Raw genomic sequence first — 22,419 nt, 5'->3', positions numbered from 1 at the left:
AGAAAAGTGCTTTCCAATATAACAACAATGAGTAGAAGAAGAAGACAAAGAGTATACAACTTTGAATTATGGAGAATGTTGGAATAATAATTCAAAGTTGGAGTAGGAATCCTAAGTTGATTAGGATTTGTTATTTGTTATTTATTTAATTAATATTTAGCTAGAAATTTTTTGTCCTAGTTCATATAAAAATAATTTTTTAGTCCTAGTTTAATTTAATTTCTTATTATTATAAATAGAGATGTTGTTAGATTATTTTCAATACACAAGAATACACAGAAAAACACAAAAACATACAAAAAAATACATCAAGAGAGATCTTGTAATAAGATTCAAGAAATTTTGAGTTTATAAATAAAAATATTTTCCTTCATAGTAGTTACACAGACTAGTCGAAGGGGGGTCGATATCTATTATATATATAAAAAAATTATTTTAACTATATATAAATAGTATAATTTTTTGTCGAATTTGATTTGGATAAACCTCCTGAGCCCAAGGTGACCCCGCCACTGATCAAAATGATACTGATGAATCATAAGATCTGTTTGAAAAATATAATTTTATTATTTTGAGATTAATCTGTTTGGATACATTTTAATCCGGGTGGAGCCGAGTAGAATTAAGAAAGTGCAAATGAATTTCCTTTGATCGAAAACTATAATTATTTCTTTAATTTGTTATTTTTTTTATTTTGTTTAAAAAAGAATGTATCTTTTTTTATAGCAATTCTTTAATTCTATTTTTTCATAACATCTTTAAGAACACACGATTAAAAGACATTTTGTATATTTAATATCTTTTAAATTAAGTCCACAAAATTCAAAGATCTTTTTAAATTTTATTATATCTAGTTAATAGACAAATATATTGAGATAAGAATAAATACTTATTTTTGTAGATATAAAAAATATTAATTTTTTTTTAATATTTTAAATCTCTAAACACACTTCACCGCTTATTTTAACGAAGCATATACTTTGGTAAATCAATGATACAAACGATGCTAATCTTTAATCCTTATAAAAATCTGTAGATGAAATTTCGGGATGCGTATCACCTGTGGACAAATAATGAACACATGATTTAGATGGGGCCCACAGACAGAAACAAACAAACTTGCACGTTCCAAGTGTCCATCCAGACACATCAAGTAGTAGTAATATTTCTACCTACATTGCTCCTCCGTTTTCCAACTTCCAACCTTTCAGAAAAGAAAAGTGAACATTGTGGATGGAAATTACCATAGGTAAGCCTGCCTTTTATGACTAAAAAAAAGAGTTGCACTTTCAAGAGTGTCAAATAAAGTTGCCACAAATTTAACAAGTCAAACCGATAGAAGAATTGATGAAGTATTATCTCATCTAACATTCAATATGTCCCACGCAAGTAAATCTAATTTATTTTTTACATAAACTAGTACATGAAAAAGTGATAATGAACAATTTTGAAATTCAAATCTTCAACCTTCATCTATTCTAATATAACATTAAAATCTATAAATCAACCTGTTAAATAATGCGCACTGATATTTACTTAGTTATGTCTTCAACACACTAACCTAGAGAAGCAACAAAGAGCTTAGCTAGAGGACCATCAGTATTCCTCTCCTCGCAAATTCCAGACGAGGTGAAGAGTCCGAAGATTTGGATTAGAGATTCAAGTCTCTAATTTTGGGTGGTACATGGGCTGTTTTGACTATTAACAACGGATAAGTTTGAGACAGTTTAAATGAACCTATTAATGAAATTTTTTTGTCAACTCTCAATAGATACACGCCAAAACCAGCAATGCTCCGCACGTAACGTATCATCTACTTTCTAATATACAGATTCAGGTTTCAAGTCCACCCAAGTTCTTAATTGAAGATCAAGTTCAAAGACCACTACATTGCGAAGTTATACATATTGCTCTTACAATGTGGCTAACAGTTTCAAAGGGCACAGTAAAGTAGAATATGGGTATGGCAAGTGCCCGTAAGTGCTCTAGCAAATAATGTCAATGTGCATATCAACCTACGTTTCCTGAGCAATCCTCTCATCATATTCTCTTCACGGTGTCTCCATGAATAACAACCAGCCCTTCGCTTGCGAGGGTAGCCAGTGCATTTCGCAGCTGATGCAACACCAATAGGGAAAAGACATCAGATGATTTTTCAACTAAAAGTGCAGAGAGAGAGAGAGTTAAGTACGAGAGAAATTTACATCTGCTAGGTGAACTTCACCACCAGAACTTTGCTTCTTTATGTCTTCCAGTAACTATACATTGAAGTGAGCAAATATCAGTACTGAATTTCTTTTCAGTTCCCCCGAAATACTATTAAAGTATAACTTCAACAAGTTTACATACCTCTAGCAAACGAGTTGATGGTCCCCCAAGCTGCATCTTCTCCATAATTATGTTGCGGGTGGCTGAAACCAAATTCTCCCTTCTTATCCTTTCACTTGCAGATACTCCAGTTGTGATGAGATCCATGTCAATGGTTCCTGCTCAAAGAACACAAGTGCTCAGAATACTTGAACAGGTGACAATATTAGAAATGAGTTTTCAATTGAACATGATAAGAAAGAGGTGACATTTAAGTTTATGGAATCTTAAGACTTTGTTCAAGCAAAAGTTTACTTTGAAGTATTAAATAGAGCAAATCTGAATGGTTAGAAACAAGGCAAAATTGTTGCACCTTCATTTTCATCCAACTGAAGTATTAAATAGAGTAATAAGAAAGATGCTTCACATAATGCTAAGCATGTTGCAAAAATAGGTGTCACCGGATACTCAAACTAATGTGATGATTCAATGTGTCCTAAGATATTTCTAGATATTAAGACAATAGTTACTGTAGACTATAAAAAGGGTATTCCAACTTATACCTGTAGCATGGTCAGTTGCAGATTGCTGCAATGCAACTTCTAGAAGTCGAAAAGCCTCAATTACATCTCTTTTCTCCACCTGCACATGAAGTGGCAATCACATCTTCATGAGGCGAAGTTCAAAAACAAAGACGAGCACTAGGAAAGCTATACAAACCTTTTCTGAAAAACGAATCCGAGCAAGAGCTTCACCAAGGCGTATTAAACTCTCAAGTTGCCTTGGTGTGGCTGTAATAACCTGTAAAAGATTTTACATATCAAATACCAGGCAGTAGTACTTAGTAATGGGGATTATTTGAAAAGAGTGCAATATAATAATAATCTGCATCAGTATCTTTCAGAATAAAAATATGGCCAAGAAACTTATAACTTGATCGATTCAAAAATAGACCTTTTTACTGCTGCCGGGGAAATTCCCTCTTCTTCTCATCTCCACATAACCTCTAGTCAATTCTTCAGCTGCTTCATCAGTCAATTGTGGATGTATATGTTTTCGAGCATAACTCAAGTAAGAAGCTAATGTTGGAAGGTCAATCACTTCTTGCTCAGAGTTCTGCAAAGATGGGAAATTAGTTACATAGCTAACTAATACTCCTTACCAAGCTACTGAATTGGAAAGTTTACTGAAACAAATCAACCAACCTCAGGATTCTCAAAGTGTAAAGCAACTATGTGCTTTGCAAGGCGCCTGTCGGTCTGCTCATCCGCTTTGTCTAGAATTAAATATATCAAATCAAATCTGAAACACAAAAAGATTAGTCAGATGCCACCAGTTGAAGCACCAAGTGGCTGATATCCAATTCCGAGATGTAGATCAAAAGCCAATAGCATTATGCTAAAACAAACAGATAGAAATCAAGTTACTGGTGCATATAGCAGTTTTTGCACAATTATACCTTGACAGTAGGGTAGGTGGAAGGTGTATATTATCAATGACAGATAATCGGGGATTGTAACGGGAGCCAATTGGATTTGCACATGCCAATACTGAAGTTCTAGCATTAAGCGAAGCAATAATTCCAGCCTTTGCAATTGAAACAGTTTGTTGCTCCATCACCTAAAGAGAAATCAATGATAAGATGAATGCAAAACATTTTAACTTGCTTTGAAATAAGGCTTTGATGGCATATACTGTTATTTTGATCTTGTAGATCAAAACATGCTTTAATGTTTAGGAAGAGAAAGGAGCTTGGAGTCTCACCTCATGTAACATGCTCCTGGCACTGTCAGACATTTTGTCGAACTCATCGATACAGCAGATCCCTCTGTCACTCAGGACCAGGGCCCCACTCTCAAGGACCTTTGAAGTACATTGTCGAATCAAATTTTGGCAGTTGCATTAAAGTTACCAAAAGTGAATCAAAAGAGAAATAAGCAGTTATCATACAGTTTCACCAGTCTCAGGATCTTTGGCTACATAAGCAGTCAACCCCACAGCTGAACTTCCTCTTCCACTTGTGTATATACCACGAGGAGACAGTTTGTGAATATACTGGAGCAGCTGCGATTTGCTGGTACCCGGATCACCAACAAGAAGAATGTTGATATCACCACGGAAGCTTGCCCCAGACGGCAAGTTCAATGCATTTCCGCCAAAGAGCTACATGGAGACCACTCAAAAATCAATATAAAACAACTATGCCTCAAACCCTATTTAACCATCAGTATCGAGATAAATATTTTTGGATAAATCAAATATATTATGTTCATTAAAAAGCAAAAGTAGTAAGAGCACAAAAGGTGGACTGTCATGGTACCTGGCAAAGAAGGCCTTTCTTTACATCATCCAATTCCCATATGTTTGGTGCCAAGGACTTCGTCAGCCTTTCATAGATATCAGGCTGTTTAGATAGTTCTTTCAATTTCTGCACCTGTCGTTCAAAACAACCTTTCATAAACATAAACAAAAAATCATTCTTTTCCTCCAAAAAGAAGGTTCAATTAGAGTAACCTTTTCTTCATGATCAAGAGGCTCATCATTTCCAACAACACCATTTTCAATTTCCATTGGATCCTCAGCATGCATTCTTGACTTGTCAGTCTTCTTAAGATGAAGACAATCAATGTAAGTCTGGAATCAAAAGATGTTCTATCAATTTCTGCATATTGTTAGAGTCTAATTTGTATATATGATGGGTTTTCAGATTGGCGGACTGCCTAATCATCAAACTACTCTAAGCAACCACATAGGAAGACTTACCTTGAACAATGATTTTACAGTCCGGTGTGCTGACCCGATTCTGACACTCATAGCCCTATAAATTCCAGTGACCTAACCAACAAAAATAACCATTGAAGTATTAACATAAAAAAAAAAACAGGAATGGAATGTTAGACTTGTATACAGAATCAACAAGAAACAATATATGACATGAAATCTTACTTCAACTCTATCACCTGGCTTCCCAGCATCCACCAGCTTGTCATGCATCAACAAGCTTACCGTGTGAGGTGTTCCTCCCTCAGGTATCTCATCTGGTGTTTCTTGAACTCTCACAATTTGTTTATCAGCAAACCTGTGTCGACAAGGAACAAGTTATATAAAATTGAAACAAATTGAGTGTATGGGAAAACACATATTTAAAGGAAATCTCACTTAAAATGCTGAAGGCTAATAATAAGGTTAGCCAACTTTCGGGGTATATTATTCTAGACTGCAATCAAACTTGTAAACCAGATGAATGAACAGGGAAGAGTTGTTTCTTCGAGATTAAAGATTTTTGTAGCTTAATTGACCAAGAAGAATAAATTATTTTATCATTGTAATCAGAACAACTAGATAAAAAGTCCAAGTCCCCCAACTAAAGTGAAAATATGTTAAGCTAGATGCCACAAGTCAAGCTGAGATATGTTGAAGCTGAGGGCAATTAGTGTGAAAGTCATCAATCACCACTATGAATTGGTGATAAGGGATCATCAGTAATAGTTGGTAGAGTTTAATTGGACATGGTGTTGTAGTTTGAAAGTTGATCCCTCCTCCTGCACTATTCCCCAGGTCCAAGTGTAATGCTTGTATCTTTCAACTATAATTAGCAATAAATTTGTTACATCGTGCAACAAGGACTCTTTCAGCAATGGAGAGCAAACTGAATAAATTGCTCATCAGAGATCACAAGAAGTATTTTTGTGGATCAAGACACAAAAAGCAGATAAAAACCTTCATTTATACCAAATATATATATATATATATATATATATATATATATATATATAACCACTTAAACTTAGTCAATGATTGAGTCAGAAGCGGATACAGGATTTTAAATCTCTAGGTGACGGGCAGCTTTGAACAGTCACCTGTGGCAAAAGGTACAGCATAGACCAAAACAATACTTAATATTTATTAGAAAATTTGCATACAAAATTTAAACTTATTCTGTTGGTTTAGTTAGGATTTTATTCACAATTCTTTTTACAATAAATTCGCTACCGATGTTTTGCATGATAAAAACAGTTTTAAGAAAATACAACCCACAACAAGGCTCGAACTTGCATTCATACGGTAGCAAACCTAAGTTTTATCCACTCACAAGGCTATTATTTCCAAGTGTGACTTGTTTAATATTTATATTTTTCTTATAAATATATATACAAATATACATGTATATACAGGCTTTCAATTAAAAAAGAGGGTGGCGTGGCACCACCTCCAATTATTGTAGATCCGCCCCTGGATTGAGTATTACTTTAATGAGAACAAAGTGCAACTAACTCAGCGCAACTGAGGAGAGATGGGAACAAATATACTTTTGAACATTGGTTTCAGTTGATCAAATTAGGACCAAAAATCAACCATCACCTTATACAAGTATGATCAATCGAGATTAAGAGGTAGTCATATGTTTACCTGCATCTATTGTGAACCAGAGTCATTGAGTTCCTTGCAAGACATTCTTGCTTGCCGCATATTGTCGGCTCACTAATCCTTCCTGATAAGGGTCAAATATTAGCACATAGAGACCAGAATTTACAAAGGACAAAAGGTAATAAATTCCACCTACTCAACCAACCTCTGTCTACAACAATTGGTTCGGAGTAATATCCACAAACAAGACATCTAAATATTGCTTCCCTTATCTCTGGAATAATTGCACTACAGCGGATAACCATCCCTTTAAGTGACACCATCTTCTCAATATCTGAGAAGAGAATACAGATCAATATAGCTCCAGGTGTCATCATACATCCTGAAAAAAATATCATACTACAATGCAACTAACCAGATGGATTGAGATTTCTCATTGAAGTGGACGTCTTAAGATTGAAAATTCTAGCTTGTATGTGCTTCTCAAAGAGTGGGTTAATTCTGCTAACCATGTCCATTAAGACAATGTCAAAAATTGCTAGAACCTCAAGTGGGAATCTAACCATTTTGGTGTACAAATCACCATCATAGTCAAACACATCGTGCGCATCAACATCCAGTGAGTCCCCTTCCATTTCAATTACATTGTGAACTGCCCTCATGTATTTCCCCTCAGTTTGAGAAGGATCCTCTCGAAAATTCCTCAAAAACCTAAGAATTGCAGCGTTTACATCTTGCACGCTGATGTTTGTGCCCCACACATACATTGGTGGGGAGTCATCAGCATCATCACCTTCCCCGCCTTCTGATGAAGGCGGAACATCAGAGGCATAGGATGGAGTTGCAGCACCAGTAGGAGTATTGGAGGATTCTCTTCTTCCGCCTCGGCGAGGATTAGTACTCGACGGTGTTGGTGTAGCCTCAGGAGTTGTGAATCGCCGATTTGACGGTGCTACTGGTGTCGATGTGGCCGAGCGGCGGCCACGCTTCCGGCGAGCAGAGTCGCCGGGAGAAGAGTAAGTGTTCCCAATTGGACTTGAAATGGAATCATCTGGCGTAGATGGACCTGTATATTTCAAATTCTTTCTAAGAAACCTCTACTTGAAAAAATGCTAAACATAGAAGTAAATAGCAGAGAAGATGCAGTGCACTTACCTCCGCGAGCGTTGACCGGAGATGAGTCGGAAGCCATTCTCCGTTCGCCCGAGCTTGACCGGATGAAGCTGTAAGGATTGCTAGTTGGGATTGAAGAAAGAAATCGTTAGGGTTGATCTGTGGAGGGAGGCTTCAATGTAAATGTGATGGATACCTTTGGCGGGAAAATGCAGTGCCTTTTGGCGCCAATTCGCTTAATGAGGTCGAGTAAGTTATGGGCTTTCGAATGGGCCTGGGCTTTTAGATTCTCTGGTTCTATTGAAAAAGATCGGGATAAATTACCTTCACATAATGTGAAAAGCTAATTAAATTTTTTTTTAATTTATAAAAATTTCTTTAAAATATGATAATTTGGATATATTTATAAGGATTTTACATATCATCAAGTAATATTTAAAGTATGATACGGTGAATATAGAGATAATTTATGAATTAAAATTAATGTATCAGAATTACTGAATTAATGTATCCAGATGGAAAAAATGAATTTTTGTAATTTTTTAAAATGGATGAAAGTAATGAAAAATATGATAAATAAAGGAGTATAATTAGGTAATTTTTCCTTTATAAAATATTAGTTGTTAATATACATTACAAGTAAATTATATATGGAATATACATGTATTATACTTATTTTGTTAAAAAAGATTGCATTATATATCTAAAACAAATTATGCATGTAATATAAATATATTACACAATGTATAAATGTAATTTTGCATGCAATATATGCATAAGTGTCTTAAAATGTATTAAACTCGTTTTGGTAAAAAAAATGCATTGTATATTAAAAAGGAATAATACATGAAATATAAATATATTAAATTTATAGAACTATAATTGATAAATATTTTCTAACCATGGATACTTAGGTAAGTTTCCCAAAAAGGATTTGCTAAAAATGAACTGGGTCTATTTTATGGGGTTTCATGAAGTTATATGTAAAGCAGTCCTCCACTATTAAAAAAAAGTGAAAAAACGACGCAAAAAAGCAACGATCCGTCAAACTCGATGAAAAAACGATACAGTCACTTTCATCATTTTTTTGCTCGATGCTTTTAAAAAATCGACTGATAGGGTCACAAAAAGCAACGGACTACGTCGCTCCTAATTTTTTTTAATTAAAAAAATATATATATAAAACGGCAGACTCCGTCTTTTTATTGTTTTAAAAAGTAATTATTTAATATAAATCGATGGATTATTGGTCTCCGTTCGTCGCTGTTTGATATTGATGTTCTACAAAAAATTCAGAAAGGCGACGGACTGAGAGTCTTCGTCCGTCGCTTTTCTGGAAAAAAAATCAGCAAAGCGACGGACTAAAGGACCACTCCGTCGCTTATCTGCAATATTTTTAACAGCAGAAACCTGCAGTTTTCGTTGCCCACCTGCAATCAAAATTCAATTCACTTCATAGCAATTCAGGCCATTCAACACAAATAACAACAAACAAAATACGCAAAATACATAATAACAAACATAATTAAACACTTAAAACGAATAAAGTCATTATTTAGAATAATTTAAAGTGTTTCAAAGTTAACAAAAAATTTTAAAATGTTCATAAACTAACATAGGGAACCTAAGGACTATTTGTTATGTATTATATGTATTCATCACTATCGTCGGATTCATCCGGATTAGACCCTCTTGAATAACGGGGCGAAGGCTGACTGACGAGGTTGAGCACATGTTTTTTAATTTTCTCAACTTGTTCATTCATACTTTTTTGTTCCTCAACCCTTATTTTCTCAGATTATGTCAATGCGCGTGTAACTTCTGCAATTTGCTGAGACATAATAGCTATCTGAACCCCATCAACGGCCTCGATTTGGCGCGACGATCCAATACCTTCTAAACCTAATTGGAGTCGTCGTACATTATTCCTAGAGCTCATTCCATATATTCGGTCCTTGTGGCTGCCTCAATCACTTTTTTTGTCAAAATTTGAGTGGACTGTTCAGGCGTTAGCTGAATCGAATCTCCCATATCACGTATGTGCCGCTCGTAATCTTGCTGCATATTAAAAAATAAAAGTTATAATCAATATATATATATATATATATGTGTGTGTGTGTGTGTGTATTAAAATAAAAGTTAGAATCAAAATATATTATACATTATGTTAAATAACTTACATAGACTCGTTCGTCCCTTTCCTCCATCACTCATCCGGATCCGACGTATTAGTCTTTTTCTTTACATTAGTCTTTTTAAAGACTTTATTACGCTACGGAGTGCGTTCCAATTCTTTTTCCTATAAATAAAAATACAATTAATGAAACAATATTTTGTCAAATAATTTATCTAAGAAGATAAATTTAAACTTAAAATTTAGAAACCTTACCACTCCCTCTGAATCGTACCAATACTCTTTGCACCTCCGGTGTGCAACGAGCCACCCTTTAGGCTGACTCTTGTTTTTTATTCTTGTTCGAACAAAACCTTGAATTCTTCGATATTCCAATAACGGCATAATTCTTCAAACATATGAGACAGCATCCAACTCGAAGGTGCCCGATCATTCCTAACTTTCTTTAGCCAGCTAGACAAATTGACGTTCACTTTTCTTTCAAAAATGGTCGCAATAACCGTATTGTACCTTGGCTCCCAGGTACATAAAGTCTCAAAAAATGAATAATGTTAAATAATTAGTTAAGTAAAGTATGTTAAAAATATTAAACGTAACTTAAAAAAATAGATTTAATCATATATATACCTTGAATTCATTAAACATTAATTTCATGTTCTAATTAATTCAATTTCCAATTAATTTCAATTTCCAATTAATTCAACTTATAATTAAGTTCATATTCTAATTAATTCAAGTAAAAATTAAGTTTCAAACCTCATGACATTTAAGTTGAAGTTCTAAATTAAAATATCCTAAAATTCAAGTATATAAGTTATTTAAATTAGCTATAAAGTCTAAAGAGTTCAAAATTTATACAAACCTAAAAAAATTCTAAGTTTAACTTCAAAAGTCCTAAAGTTCAACTTCATGACTTTAAATATCTAATTCTACTTAGCTTAATTAGTTCTAAAGTCTAAAGATTTCAAAAATTATACAAACCTAAAGTTCAAAATTAGTATGTAAGTTATTCTAATTATAAGTTCTAAATTAAAGTCCTATAATTCAAGTATCCAATTTCCAATATTTTTCTAAGTTTTAAAATTCAAAAATTCTTATATTCAGGTATCTAAGTTATTCTAAACTTCAACATTAGCTCAATTAGTTCAAAAGGAAGCTTAACTTCAACAAGATTTCTAAAGTTAACAAAAAATTCAACTTCAAAGTTCTAATTAAGTTCAACTTCTAAATTTAAGCATCCTAAAATTCAAGTAGCTAAATTATTCTAATTATAAGTTCTAAAGTCCTAAAACTTAAGCCTCTAATTAAGTTCCAATATTTTTCTCTAAGTTTCAAATTTCAAAACTTCCTAATTTACAATCTAATATACAAACAAACTACATGGAATAAACTAACTAAGTAACTACTAAATCACAAATTACTATCCAATTTACAATCTAATACAAAAATCCCAAATCTAACTTAAAGCTTAAAATCAAAACTATAACTAGATTCACTAATTTTACAATTCAATATACAAATAAACTACAACAAACTAAATGACATAAACAAACTAAAATCACAGATTACTAAAATATTTACAATCTAATTCAACAACCCAAATCTAACTTAAGCCCTAAAATCAAAACTATAACTACATTCACTAATTTCACAATCCAATATACAAATGAATTACAACAAACTAAATGTAATCAACTAATTAACTAACTAACAAATGACAAATAAAAAAAAATATTTTTTTATAAGGTTTAAGCCTAACCTCTAAGATGAATAATACTCCTAAAGAAACAGCGGCGGATGCGGGGGACAGCGACGGGGGTGGGAGGCGGGGCGGCGACGGGAAGTGGTGGATTTATAGAAAGAAGGGAGAGAAAAGAGAGAATTTAGAGAGAGGGGAAACAGAAAAACAACGTTCTGTTTCAGATATATTTTAATAAAAACAACGGACAGCGTCTCCAAGTCCGTCGTTTTTTAAAAATATTTGACCGCCCTTTTGACCAAAAAGAGACGGACAAAACGACCCAGTCCGTCGCTATTTTAAATTTGTTGACCAATAGCGACGGACATAGCTACTCCGTCCGTCACTATGTTAAAAAATTATTAATAAATAAAAAATAAATACTTGCGACGGACGGAGTCGTAATATTTAATTTATAAATAATTATTTTTTAATAAAATATATAAAATATTTATATAAAAATAATATTTATTTTTAGCGGAAAAAACAATCAAAATAAGCGACGTACTAGGCGTCACTATCTGTCGCTCCTAGTAAAAAAAATAATAAATAAATATGATGGACTGCGTCATTTTATCCGTCCCATTTTATTTGCGATGCTGTCCGTCGCTTTTTGTTCTGTCGCTTTTTCGCCTCTTTTTAGTAGTGCGAGAGTCTGTTTGACTTAACTTAGCTAAAACAATTTATAAGTTAAAAGCAACTTATAAGCCAAAAAGACGAAAGCAACTTATAAGCTACTTTCAACTTATAAGTTGTTTTAGATAAGTTAAGCCCAAAAAACTCATCTATTTTTTTGGGCGTATTTTAAGTACAAAATGGCTTTAAGTTAACCAATTAAATAATTATCAACTCATAAGCCAATCTAAACAGGCTCCTAATCCATTGGGCTTCTATTTTCTTTACTTAACAAATAATAGTAGACGAATTTGGTGATGATGTTAGGATTTAAGAGATAATTAAGATTCGAATTCATGATAATGAGCATTCGTTAAATATAGAGGAATTCGTTAAATAATGAATGATTGTTTCAGAATGTAGTACAAACATTTTATGATTTTGCTATACTCCCACTCGATGTGATTACAATGTTTATTCATTGATAATTTTTTTTTTATATCGTCAGATAACTTAGAAAGATAATTATATGTAATTATTTATAAAAATATTGATAGATATTTTCAAAGATATAAAAAATCAATTTTTAGAATGTTTTCAACAAAATAAATCATCAGAAATCTCTTATCGATAAGCTAAATTTCAATAGACAGCCCTCATAAATTAGCATGGATTAAATACTCCATAAATTATTACTTGAGCACAAATCGCTTATCTATTGAAAAATACACTCCAAACAGCAAACCTAAAGGGCATTTTCTTGCAGTGACACTGTTAGTGCATTTAAACTTTTTTTTTTTTAACATTATTATTTGAGTGGTGGCCATTGTTTTTGATTCAATCAATAACTTTTCGAGATCAATTACACGAAAAAATAGCCCAGCAACTTGAACTCTAATGATTTCTGATGCTTGCCTTGACTTAATTGATACACACAAACCGACTTAGATATAAATTTAAAAGTTTGTTAGTTTTCCTATCAAAGCAAGTTTGGCAGCTAACTCACATTTTTAACTTTATTTAGTTTAATCACATAATATGCCCCAAAAAAATCTTGGTTTTATTTATGTTTGAGAGGCTAACAAATTAATTAATGACCATTTAACGAATAACTCATTGAAGAAGCTAATTCTGCATCACATTTGCACTCAACTCTCTTTTAACAGGTTAATTGACTTATACAGGCGAAGTGGTCTTTGTTTAAGCAAGTTAATTGGACACTTTTTTTTATCAAAAAACTATATTGTATAGATATTACAATATTTTGAATTTGATCTTTAAGTTAAAATTTTGGTTCCGCCGAATGCATAACAAAAGCGACATTACCAGATGTACTTCACAACATATATTTACGTATTGATTCTGTGCGAATCTAATGATCAAAAACACTATTTCCTTTTCTGCAAAGCAGATTATATTCATGAGCTGCTTGAAATATTGTTTGCGTACGTGATAAATGATTTTACAACAATCTGTAATAATTAATCAATCTGTAACATGATAAAATAGGATATGTAACTTGTTATAACAAGCTAAATTACAGCTTGTAATCAATTTTTTTTGGAGTAATCTAAAGGTTGGGTCATGACAAACCCCCTCCATTAGTGGTACTGTTAAAATAAAATAAAACTAAATTACACTCATAGAGTGAACTCTCTTTACACTGTCTATGCATATAATTTAAAATCTAATTAACCAAAAATCCTATATTACCCCCCAACATTCAATCAGTTGCATATAATTAAAATTGGTCTTAATCTTCCAAGTGTTTCGATCTTCTCTAATGTAGTAGTTTTTTCACCTTAAAGAAATTTAACAGGCATGCATTCAACTCGTGGGGAGTGGCTATAAGCTTAAAATTGGATACAATTTCAAGTGGCCAATAAATTAAATTAAATTAAATCCACGGCAAAATAAAAAAGAGAAACATTTGTGAAATGCAAAACAAAATTCAACATCTGTAAATTAAATCAACTTTCATTTATGAAGCTGCGAAATCAGTGCCAAGTCCGTTCAACCAACTATCAGAATTAGCATAAATATTCAACTCATGATCAATCGTGGCGGAGTCAGAAATTTTATTAAGGGTATTCAAGATTTAATATACGTATGAAAAATATTTTTTGACCTATATACTTTATACAATTTTTTATATACATAGTATAAATTTTCGACGAATAGTGTTCGACTGACCATCCTGGGCTATATGTGGCTACGCCACTGAATTGATCAAGATATTAAACAAAATGTAAAGTAATTCTAAATTTTTGTGGAAGACTTTTTTTTTTCCTTCAAGCATCTAATGAAATCCACTGAACCGACTATTTAAAATTCACACCATAGAAAGCTTAAATATTCCCTAGTTGTCGAAAAAACTCTATTTTCAAGACTTAAACCCAATAGGCAATATCTATTCCCAACTTATTGAGTATGTTGTCTGTTATTAGATCTGATACCTATAATTAAGAGACGAGAAATATTTATCATTTTACCACACTTTAAGTTGAACTCGAACAAAGTTAAACTAGAATAGAAATAAAAATTTATTTTCTTTAGGGAAAAAGTTCAAATATGCCATCGAACTTTGAGAAAAGACTCATTTATGTCATCCGTCAAAAGTTTGGCTCATCTATGCCATTATCGTTTGAGAAAAAGCTCATCTATGCCATTATTTTTTAACTCTGATTTTGCAAAGCCACCAAAACAACTTTTAACACTTTTTATTGGAGTTTTTAATCAAATATAATTTTTTTGCTTCTTCTTTTTCAAGAACACCAAGAATATATAAAGAACACCAAAAATCCAAATTCTTCAATTTTTCACGAAATCACCTCAAATATCAATAGTAGCATCCTTCCGAGTTAGATATCAAAATTCAAAACTCAATATCTTTTAAGCTTGAATTCAACCTAATCCAAAAAACACACTTAAAATTTCTTCAAAGTTTAAAATTTCTTCAAAGTTCCAAAACTTTAACCTTCTTTAATGGTGAAATTTTTACCACAATTTCAAATTACTTGAAATTTTAAACGTAGACCCAAAAAATACTATTTTAAAGTTCACTATTTCTATGTTCAAAATTTCAAGTGATTTGGAGTCCTGGAGAAAATTCTACCATTAAAAGAGGTTAAAGTTTTTAAAATTTTGAAGAAATTTTAAGTCTGTCTTGTTGGATTAGGTTGAATTCGAGCTTAAAAGATATTGAGTTTTGGTATCTAGTTCGGAGGGATGCTACTATTGAAATTTGAGGTAATTTCGTGAAAAATTAAAGAACTTGAAAATTTGAATTTTTGGTGTTCTTAATGTGTTCTATGTGTTTTGAAGAAGAAAAAGCAAAAGCAAAAACAATATGTTTGATTAAAAACTCTAATAAAAAAACGTTAAAAGTTGTTTAAGTGATTTTGTAAAATCAGAATTAAAAAATAATAGCATAAATAAGGCTTTTCTCAAACGACAATGACATAAATGAGCCAATCTTTTAACGAATAACATAAACAAGTCTTTTCTCAAAGTTCAATTGCATATTTCAGCTTTTTCCCTTTTCTTTTATCACCAGGCCATTTGCTAGAATACTAACAAAAAAAGCATATGATACAGATAATTTTGTCCATAATGTGGAGGTCATCATTTATCCATAAAATTTGAAAGAGTGGATACATGCATGAACTCCCTACAAGTACTGATTCTTTTTTCTTTTCTTTTTTTGTGCCCATGTGGTGGAAAAGCATAGTACTCTTATCATTATCTCCTCAATAATTAAGTGCAAAGATCACTTGTAAAACCAATCTTAAAATACTTGCTATAGATACTATTCCTTTAGAGAGAAAAAAAAGCTCTTGATCATGTGCTTGGTCCCCAAGGCCACTAAAGTATCTGATTTAATTACATGTTAATTAAATTTCCTACCATATTATAATCAAAGAAACATCACTAGCTGTTCCGCCTATAGCTATATTGGTTTTGCCCCCGTATCATGTTTCTTTGCTTAAGAAACAAGAAAAAAAGGAAGGAAATTGCTTGCTTGGATCCCCTTCCGGAAAAGTAAGCCTTCCTTAAAGAGAGGGTTCTTTAAAGAACTAATGTGGGAAAGTCATCTAGAAGTTATGTATTAGTGACAATGCACTTATGTATATTGAAATGTGTGACCGTTTAATCAAAGTTTTATACATTACAACAACATACATTATCAAAATTTTATACATTGTTAATTGGAAAGAACATGCTATGATTTACTTAAAGGGCAATCTGATGTACAAAAGCTTTCGGAATAAATAGGATCTGGGAAAGAATCGGACCACAAGAGCTTATTGTACGCGGTTCTTATCCTGCATTATGCGAGAGATTGTTTTTAATTTACTTGATTCTATTAAATCTAGATATGTCCCTCCCATGTGTGGTACCAATTCTTTTTCATGAGCTAAACACTTCAAAATAAGATGGGCACATATTTCACACTCAAAGGCGTGATCTAGTGACCAATAAAATGAATTTTGTTGAGAAGCATAAGGTCTCAATTTCAATATATAGATTACATTGAGAATCAATCCTGAAATTAGTGGGCTCAAACAATTCAAACGCCACGATTATAAAAACAATATAATATATAGTCTCCCATTTCAACATACACTCCCCTTTCAAAATGTACATGTAATTTATTCTCCTAGTTCTCAATTAGTTTTTTCTTATGAGTACTATTAAAGGGATATATTCCAACATTGTGTCATTGATAGGCCGGAGCATCAACCTTTACCTTTGGTTGGTGTGTGAATACCTCTAAAGGTTAAACTGACACGAGGCTTTACTAACTACTTTTTTCCTTCAAGTCACTATCTTCTAACACAAGATGCCCACCCAATATTCTCTTTTTGCTTCAAGATACTTATTTAAGTACTAGTCACATTGAGGGTCCCTTACACTAATCAAGGATTCCCCTTTCATTGTCCCAAGTGCTACAATGATCAATGTCTAACACTTGCTTATTATCGAAGGTATCTTAAGCATTAATTACGAAGTAGCTGATAACCTAGATATTATAATGTCATAGAAGTGCTTTAGTTAAATAGACGTAACACGCATGACGCATCAATATTAAGTAAGGCCATAATAATTGCAATTTACACATAATTAACATGGGAATTAAGATGTACAAAGACAATGTACATATTTGAGTTCATAGTATAACCGTACAGAAATAAATATTGAGCTCAACTCAACCTCAAAAGATAGCTCATGAGGAAAAAATTGTCAAATTCATATTAAAGAGACCATATATTCCTTAAACCACAAATATGAGATTCTTCAATAACACTATAACAATTATCTTTCTTTGTGTAACCACGCATGCCATAATTAAATTTTGCAGACTTGGAGTTTATGTTGAACTTTTTACATGCAATAAGGGGACAACTATAGTGGGTAAGCATCAGTGCCTACTTTCTTGTATGATTTGCTTATTGTGTTAAGAAAGGACCTTCCCCACGTTGTCTTTTAGTTGGTCATTGGGGGAGGATGAAGTCACTGGCACACCCTAAATACATATATATATGAATTCATAGTGTAAAATGTTATCATTGTAATTAAATCTAGTTGTAAAATGTTGTCCTGTCTTATTTTTCCCCAACGAAGTTATTCGTACATAGTCTCTTTTAATTAATGTTATAGTATAAATTCTTTTACACTACTGTTAGTTATGTATAGAAAAAAAAAAGTATAGCTTATGATGATTAAAATATGGTCCAAGAATCACTTATTGTCCTTGTGTCCATTAAAAAGGATACATGCATTTTAAGCCGGCAAAGAGACGGGTAATCAGGAGAAAAGTGGCTTTGGTATTCATAAACAACCACTAAATCAGACATAATTAATTCCCTTAATCAAAGATTAAAACAATGGGGACGGGGGAAATTCACGATAAGACAAACTGCAGAACCATATGCCAACCAATAATTCCTCATTGGAATTGAAAACAAATACTCTTTTTTAACCTTTTTCCTCCTCCTCTTTCTTTTTGTTCAATGTTCAATGCACATTGTTCTAACTTTTACCCTTGCACTGCACATAACAAAATGCCGAGAGATACCTAGAGGGATCAAATTTTTTATACATTGATGATGTAAATCAGGTCATTTAATAAACACGTACAAATAATCGTCCATAATAATTTTATAACCTGTTACAGTCACACACTATCAATACATTTTTGGGTAGTGTAAATTTTATTTTATTTTTTTAAAAATAAATTTATTCCAGCCACTAAGGTTGGTTCCTAGGTGGTTGAGGAGTTTGGCAAAGACCCCTACCCTGTATATTGATAAACAATAAATACATTCGAGGGGGACATAAACAAGAAACCTCGAGAGGTAAATACCATTATTCGCAAAAGATGTGCACAAAACATGAGGAAGGTAGGGGAACTATATATCCTGAGATTAAAGGAAGTGTTCAAGTGAAAATATAGTTCCCCTTTGTAACTTTAAGGAGGATCTAAAATCCAATTTGAGTGTTACTTGAGCTTAATTCTGAAAAAGCATGTATCTGATATTTGTCCATTCTTAGAAGGCCCTTAACTTCATTTGGTAGATCATCTTCCTGAGTGAATATTTCACTGTTGGTGGAAGTGGTGGCATGTTTGGCAAGGGCGTCAACTAAGGTAGTATAAGTTATATTCCAACAAAAGTTACACAGAAGGGGGCTAAGTCTGACCTCGGAATATAACACTTGACTGGTAAACCAATCCAGTCAATGAGCAAAATAGTAGTAGGATTTATTGTGAACTATCAATGTATATAAGTTAATTAAATTGATCGAAGAAAGTTTATTTCAAGATGATTTTGGGTATTGAAAAAATTGCGTACCAGGCATACTAAAAGCACTAAATAGATTGGGATAAGTCGAAGATGGTGGTGGTGGAAAAGTTGTAGTAGTAGTAGGTGGTAAATTAGGAGGTTGCTGAAGGTGAAAGCCACTTGACGAACTTTCTCCAACCATATAATTGTTGCAACGAGGACTCTCATGATCAGGTCCTTGATCATATAATATCCCTTTAAAAACATGTCCTGCTATCTTCACTGATGTTTGATATGCATATTGATCCACCACATTGTCTATGGAACTTACCCGAATACATCGAAATACTGCTGGAAAACTCACTTCCCCAGGAAAGTCACCTCCTTCCTGATCATCACCTATCACTACATCAGAAACAATGCACGAAATTTAAATAAAGAGTTTAATTGCTATACACTGACACTAACAACACAAAATTTTATTTATTTTTTTGGTTTTTGCCCGGTAGGGGGCTTTAATGGGTGTAACATTGGCTATTTAACAGTAGTAGTTCCAAGAGTACTATAGTAAAGGTAATTTGAAATTGGCATCATAAGATTGATTGCTAGCAAGCATACACAGAAAAGCTGCAATAACTAGGGTTTCATAATTTTTGTATATTGAGCATGTATAATCTTCTAAATAAGTATAGCTATAATAGCTTAAACTTTTAAATGAGAAACTCAAACAGATCAAAGTAACAAGATATCTGACCAGATAAGAGCGGGTTGAATTCTCACTGCCATATAGGGGTGGAGCAATAACGAGAGTAAAAAAATATTATATATATACAAGGTTAAAATTATTTCTTATTATATATAAAATAAAATTGAATCGCGCCTTTTTCTCGTGCTTACTTCTTTATTTTATGAATTTCCTTACTGGAAATTCTAGATCCACTATTACCACCACCCATTAACTACAGTCTATTGAACTATGTAAGCAACGGAAATGGGTGGAAGGGGGTTCATCTAAACTCCACTCCGCGATATATACACAAAGTTAAAATGATTTTTATATACACACACACTAGGTGTTAAAATTCCTTAACTTCTTCTTATATTTTTTTTAATTTTAAACACCTTATTAAAAATCCTGATCTCGCTACTTAATTGTGACCCTTTTGATATCTTAGGTATATATAAATATATAATAGATAGAGAATTATGATTTTTTCTTACGTTTACTTCTTTATATTTTACCTCTCTTTATTGAAAATTCTAGTACCACCGTTATACCATCACCCAACAACAACAACAACATACCAGTGGGCATTATACTATCATCCATTACCCCCCCCCCCCCAAAAAAAAAAGAGAGAAAAAAAAAAGAGGCTTTTAGATTATGAAAGGTTGTTATCAGAATAGTCACATATATAGTTCATGAATAGATTGGAATAAAAGTGCAATGATGAGTGTGGAGATCTATAGACTGTGAAATCAAAAATTGTGTGTGATAACAACAGTACCTTCATTTGGTCTGTATCTTTTAGGGTTTGGCCCATTTTGAAGCTGCTGTTGCTGTTGTTGAATAGTAGTGTGATGATGAAGCTGGTGCCTTGGACGCCTTGTGGAGACAGGGACCCAAGTACTCTTAACATGCGTTTCACATTGAAACCCTCGACTCTTGCAGCAAGTTCTGCACCTCATATATGTACAATCTTTTTTTGCTTGATTTCCACAATCTTGGCACCTACTTGATGATGATGATGATATTCCTTCTTCTAATTCGCTCCTCATCATCTCAAACTATTAATCTTCCTTATTATTATTATTATTATTAGTATTGCTTCCTCCACAATAACACTACTAATTTCATGAGTTGATTTTACCATTTGGTTTTCTTTAAATGCTTATTATTTTTGGTGTTGTTAAGTTTCTCTGTTCCTAAATTTGGCAATTTGTGTTTGGTTCTTCGGTTCTTTCTAGAGTTCATGGCTCTATAGTACTATATGGTGGGGGCTTTTAGGGCACCTTTCCACCAATACCAAATTACTCTCTCCGTCTCAATTTATATAATGTCATTTGATTTAATATGAAGTTTTAAATTATTTTTTAAAAAAATTATGATATAAAATAAATCACAAATATTTGTGTGAATAAATCATTCATTAAATGTAAAATAAGTATTTAAAATAGATTTATTACTAAATATTAAAAAAATGGGAGTATTTTAGCCCCAAAAAAATAAAAGGAAAAGGAAAAGTATTATTTTTTGTAATGTGCACATACACGTGATGCAGTGTACTTTGGATCGTTCGCCTTCACTCTGTGGAGTTCATTACAGTCATAACAGTATCATAAAATTAAGGGATACTTTCAAATACATATAATAAAGTAATTATTTTATAATAAATATAATTATTTTTTTATTTATATATAAAATAGTCAAAAGTCATAGAAAGTATATATTACTATATATTATGATACACTCAAAAAAAAAATATCTTTTGATTATAAATAAGCTATAAACTGACTATATATTATGATAAACTCAAAAAATTTAATATAACTTAACTATACATGACGTATACAATGACTATACATTGATTATTTATCGAACTAATTTTTTTTTGAATATTTATTAGGCTAATTGAAGAATAAGAAAAAAGATGAGAAACAGTTAAAGGGGAGATTGATTACGAAGAAGGAGGTGATTTTAGAAGCAAAAATAATTTTATTGAAAGTCATTTTACTTTTTTCTATGCAACTTCAATCAACTCAAAATCTTCTCTAAATAATTCTAAATTTTAGATATGAAATAAGACTTTTGAGATATAATTCGCTCAAAATAATTCACATTATTATATGTCAAAATTTTAAATTAAGTAATGAAAATTTTAATAACTGATTGATCATGAAAGAGAAGGAAGGAGGGGGAGGAAAAAGGAAAAAAAAAGTCATTAATAGCTAAAGCGGACAGAAGAAGAAGCAATATCGCCAAATGACCAGTTCGGATAATTTTAATAAAATTGGGCTAATTTAAGTTTGACTTGAGCTTATCATATCGAACTTCATGTGAAGAATTATTTGTTACAACATTTAACCCGAGAGTATACAAAATTCTTGATGCTATACGTGTTGTGTGCATCCAACATTTAACTCATAAATGTATCTATCGCTCCAAAGTGATAGCGCCATCGAAAGATAGAGTGTCAAAGAGTCAAACTTCGATACCTAATATGTAAAGAGAAAGGGATAGCCTCCTTTTTAAAATTTTGTCCTCATATATTTTTACTCTTTTTAAGTATACTTCCTAAAATATATATATACCACATATAGTATACATTACTACTACAATTATTAATGTAAAAGAAAAA

General features: G+C 32.3%; 2 protein-coding genes across 2 annotated transcripts; both read right to left on the bottom strand.

The window, feature by feature from the left end:
• Positions 1 to 1,832: 1,832 nt before the first annotated feature.
• LOC129885415 (DNA replication licensing factor MCM4) lies at positions 1,833 to 7,991 on the bottom strand. The gene is made up of 18 exons (XM_055959683.1): positions 7,831 to 7,991; positions 7,091 to 7,741; positions 6,881 to 7,009; positions 6,718 to 6,799; positions 5,254 to 5,386; positions 5,071 to 5,142; positions 4,822 to 4,941; positions 4,628 to 4,741; positions 4,258 to 4,470; positions 4,072 to 4,170; positions 3,767 to 3,927; positions 3,513 to 3,609; positions 3,262 to 3,423; positions 3,028 to 3,108; positions 2,871 to 2,949; positions 2,350 to 2,486; positions 2,205 to 2,258; positions 1,833 to 2,115 (listed from the first exon to the last, which is right to left on the bottom strand). The coding sequence occupies exons 1-18, from the start codon at positions 7,865 to 7,867 to the stop codon at positions 2,041 to 2,043; spliced, it is 2,496 nt and encodes an 831-aa protein (XP_055815658.1). The 5' UTR covers positions 7,868 to 7,991; the 3' UTR covers positions 1,833 to 2,040.
• A 10,491-nt stretch (positions 7,992 to 18,482) lies between these two features.
• On the bottom strand, positions 18,483 to 21,068 carry LOC129884467 (protein SHI RELATED SEQUENCE 1). The gene is made up of 2 exons (XM_055958764.1): positions 20,569 to 21,068; positions 18,483 to 19,465 (listed from the first exon to the last, which is right to left on the bottom strand). The coding sequence occupies exons 1-2, from the start codon at positions 20,840 to 20,842 to the stop codon at positions 19,095 to 19,097; spliced, it is 645 nt and encodes a 214-aa protein (XP_055814739.1). The 5' UTR covers positions 20,843 to 21,068; the 3' UTR covers positions 18,483 to 19,094.
• Positions 21,069 to 22,419: the final 1,351 nt, after the last annotated feature.

The sequence above is a fragment of the Solanum dulcamara genome, chromosome 4 (genome assembly GCF_947179165.1).
Source record: "Solanum dulcamara chromosome 4, daSolDulc1.2, whole genome shotgun sequence".
NCBI lineage: Eukaryota > Viridiplantae > Streptophyta > Magnoliopsida > Solanales > Solanaceae > Solanum > Solanum dulcamara.
Note: the sequence above shows the minus strand (reverse complement) of the source record. Positions and strands in the feature narration are given on the sequence as shown.

Coding starts and splice junctions, on each gene's coding strand:
- LOC129885415 (XM_055959683.1), bottom strand. CDS start 7,867: ATGGCTTCCGACTCATCTCCGGTCAACGCTCGCGGAG. Junction 4,471..4,627: donor AGAAAGGCCTTCTTTGCCAG/GTACCATGACAG, acceptor GTCTCCATGTAG/CTCTTTGGCGGAAATGCATT. Junction 3,424..3,512: donor TACACTTTGAGAATCCTGAG/GTTGGTTGATTT, acceptor CCATCTTTGCAG/AACTCTGAGCAAGAAGTGAT.
- LOC129884467 (XM_055958764.1), bottom strand. CDS start 20,842: ATGATGAGGAGCGAATTAGAAGAAGGAATATCATCATCATCATCAAGT. Junction 19,466..20,568: donor AAGATACAGACCAAATGAAG/GTACTGTTGTTA, acceptor TTTCTGATGTAG/TGATAGGTGATGATCAGGAA.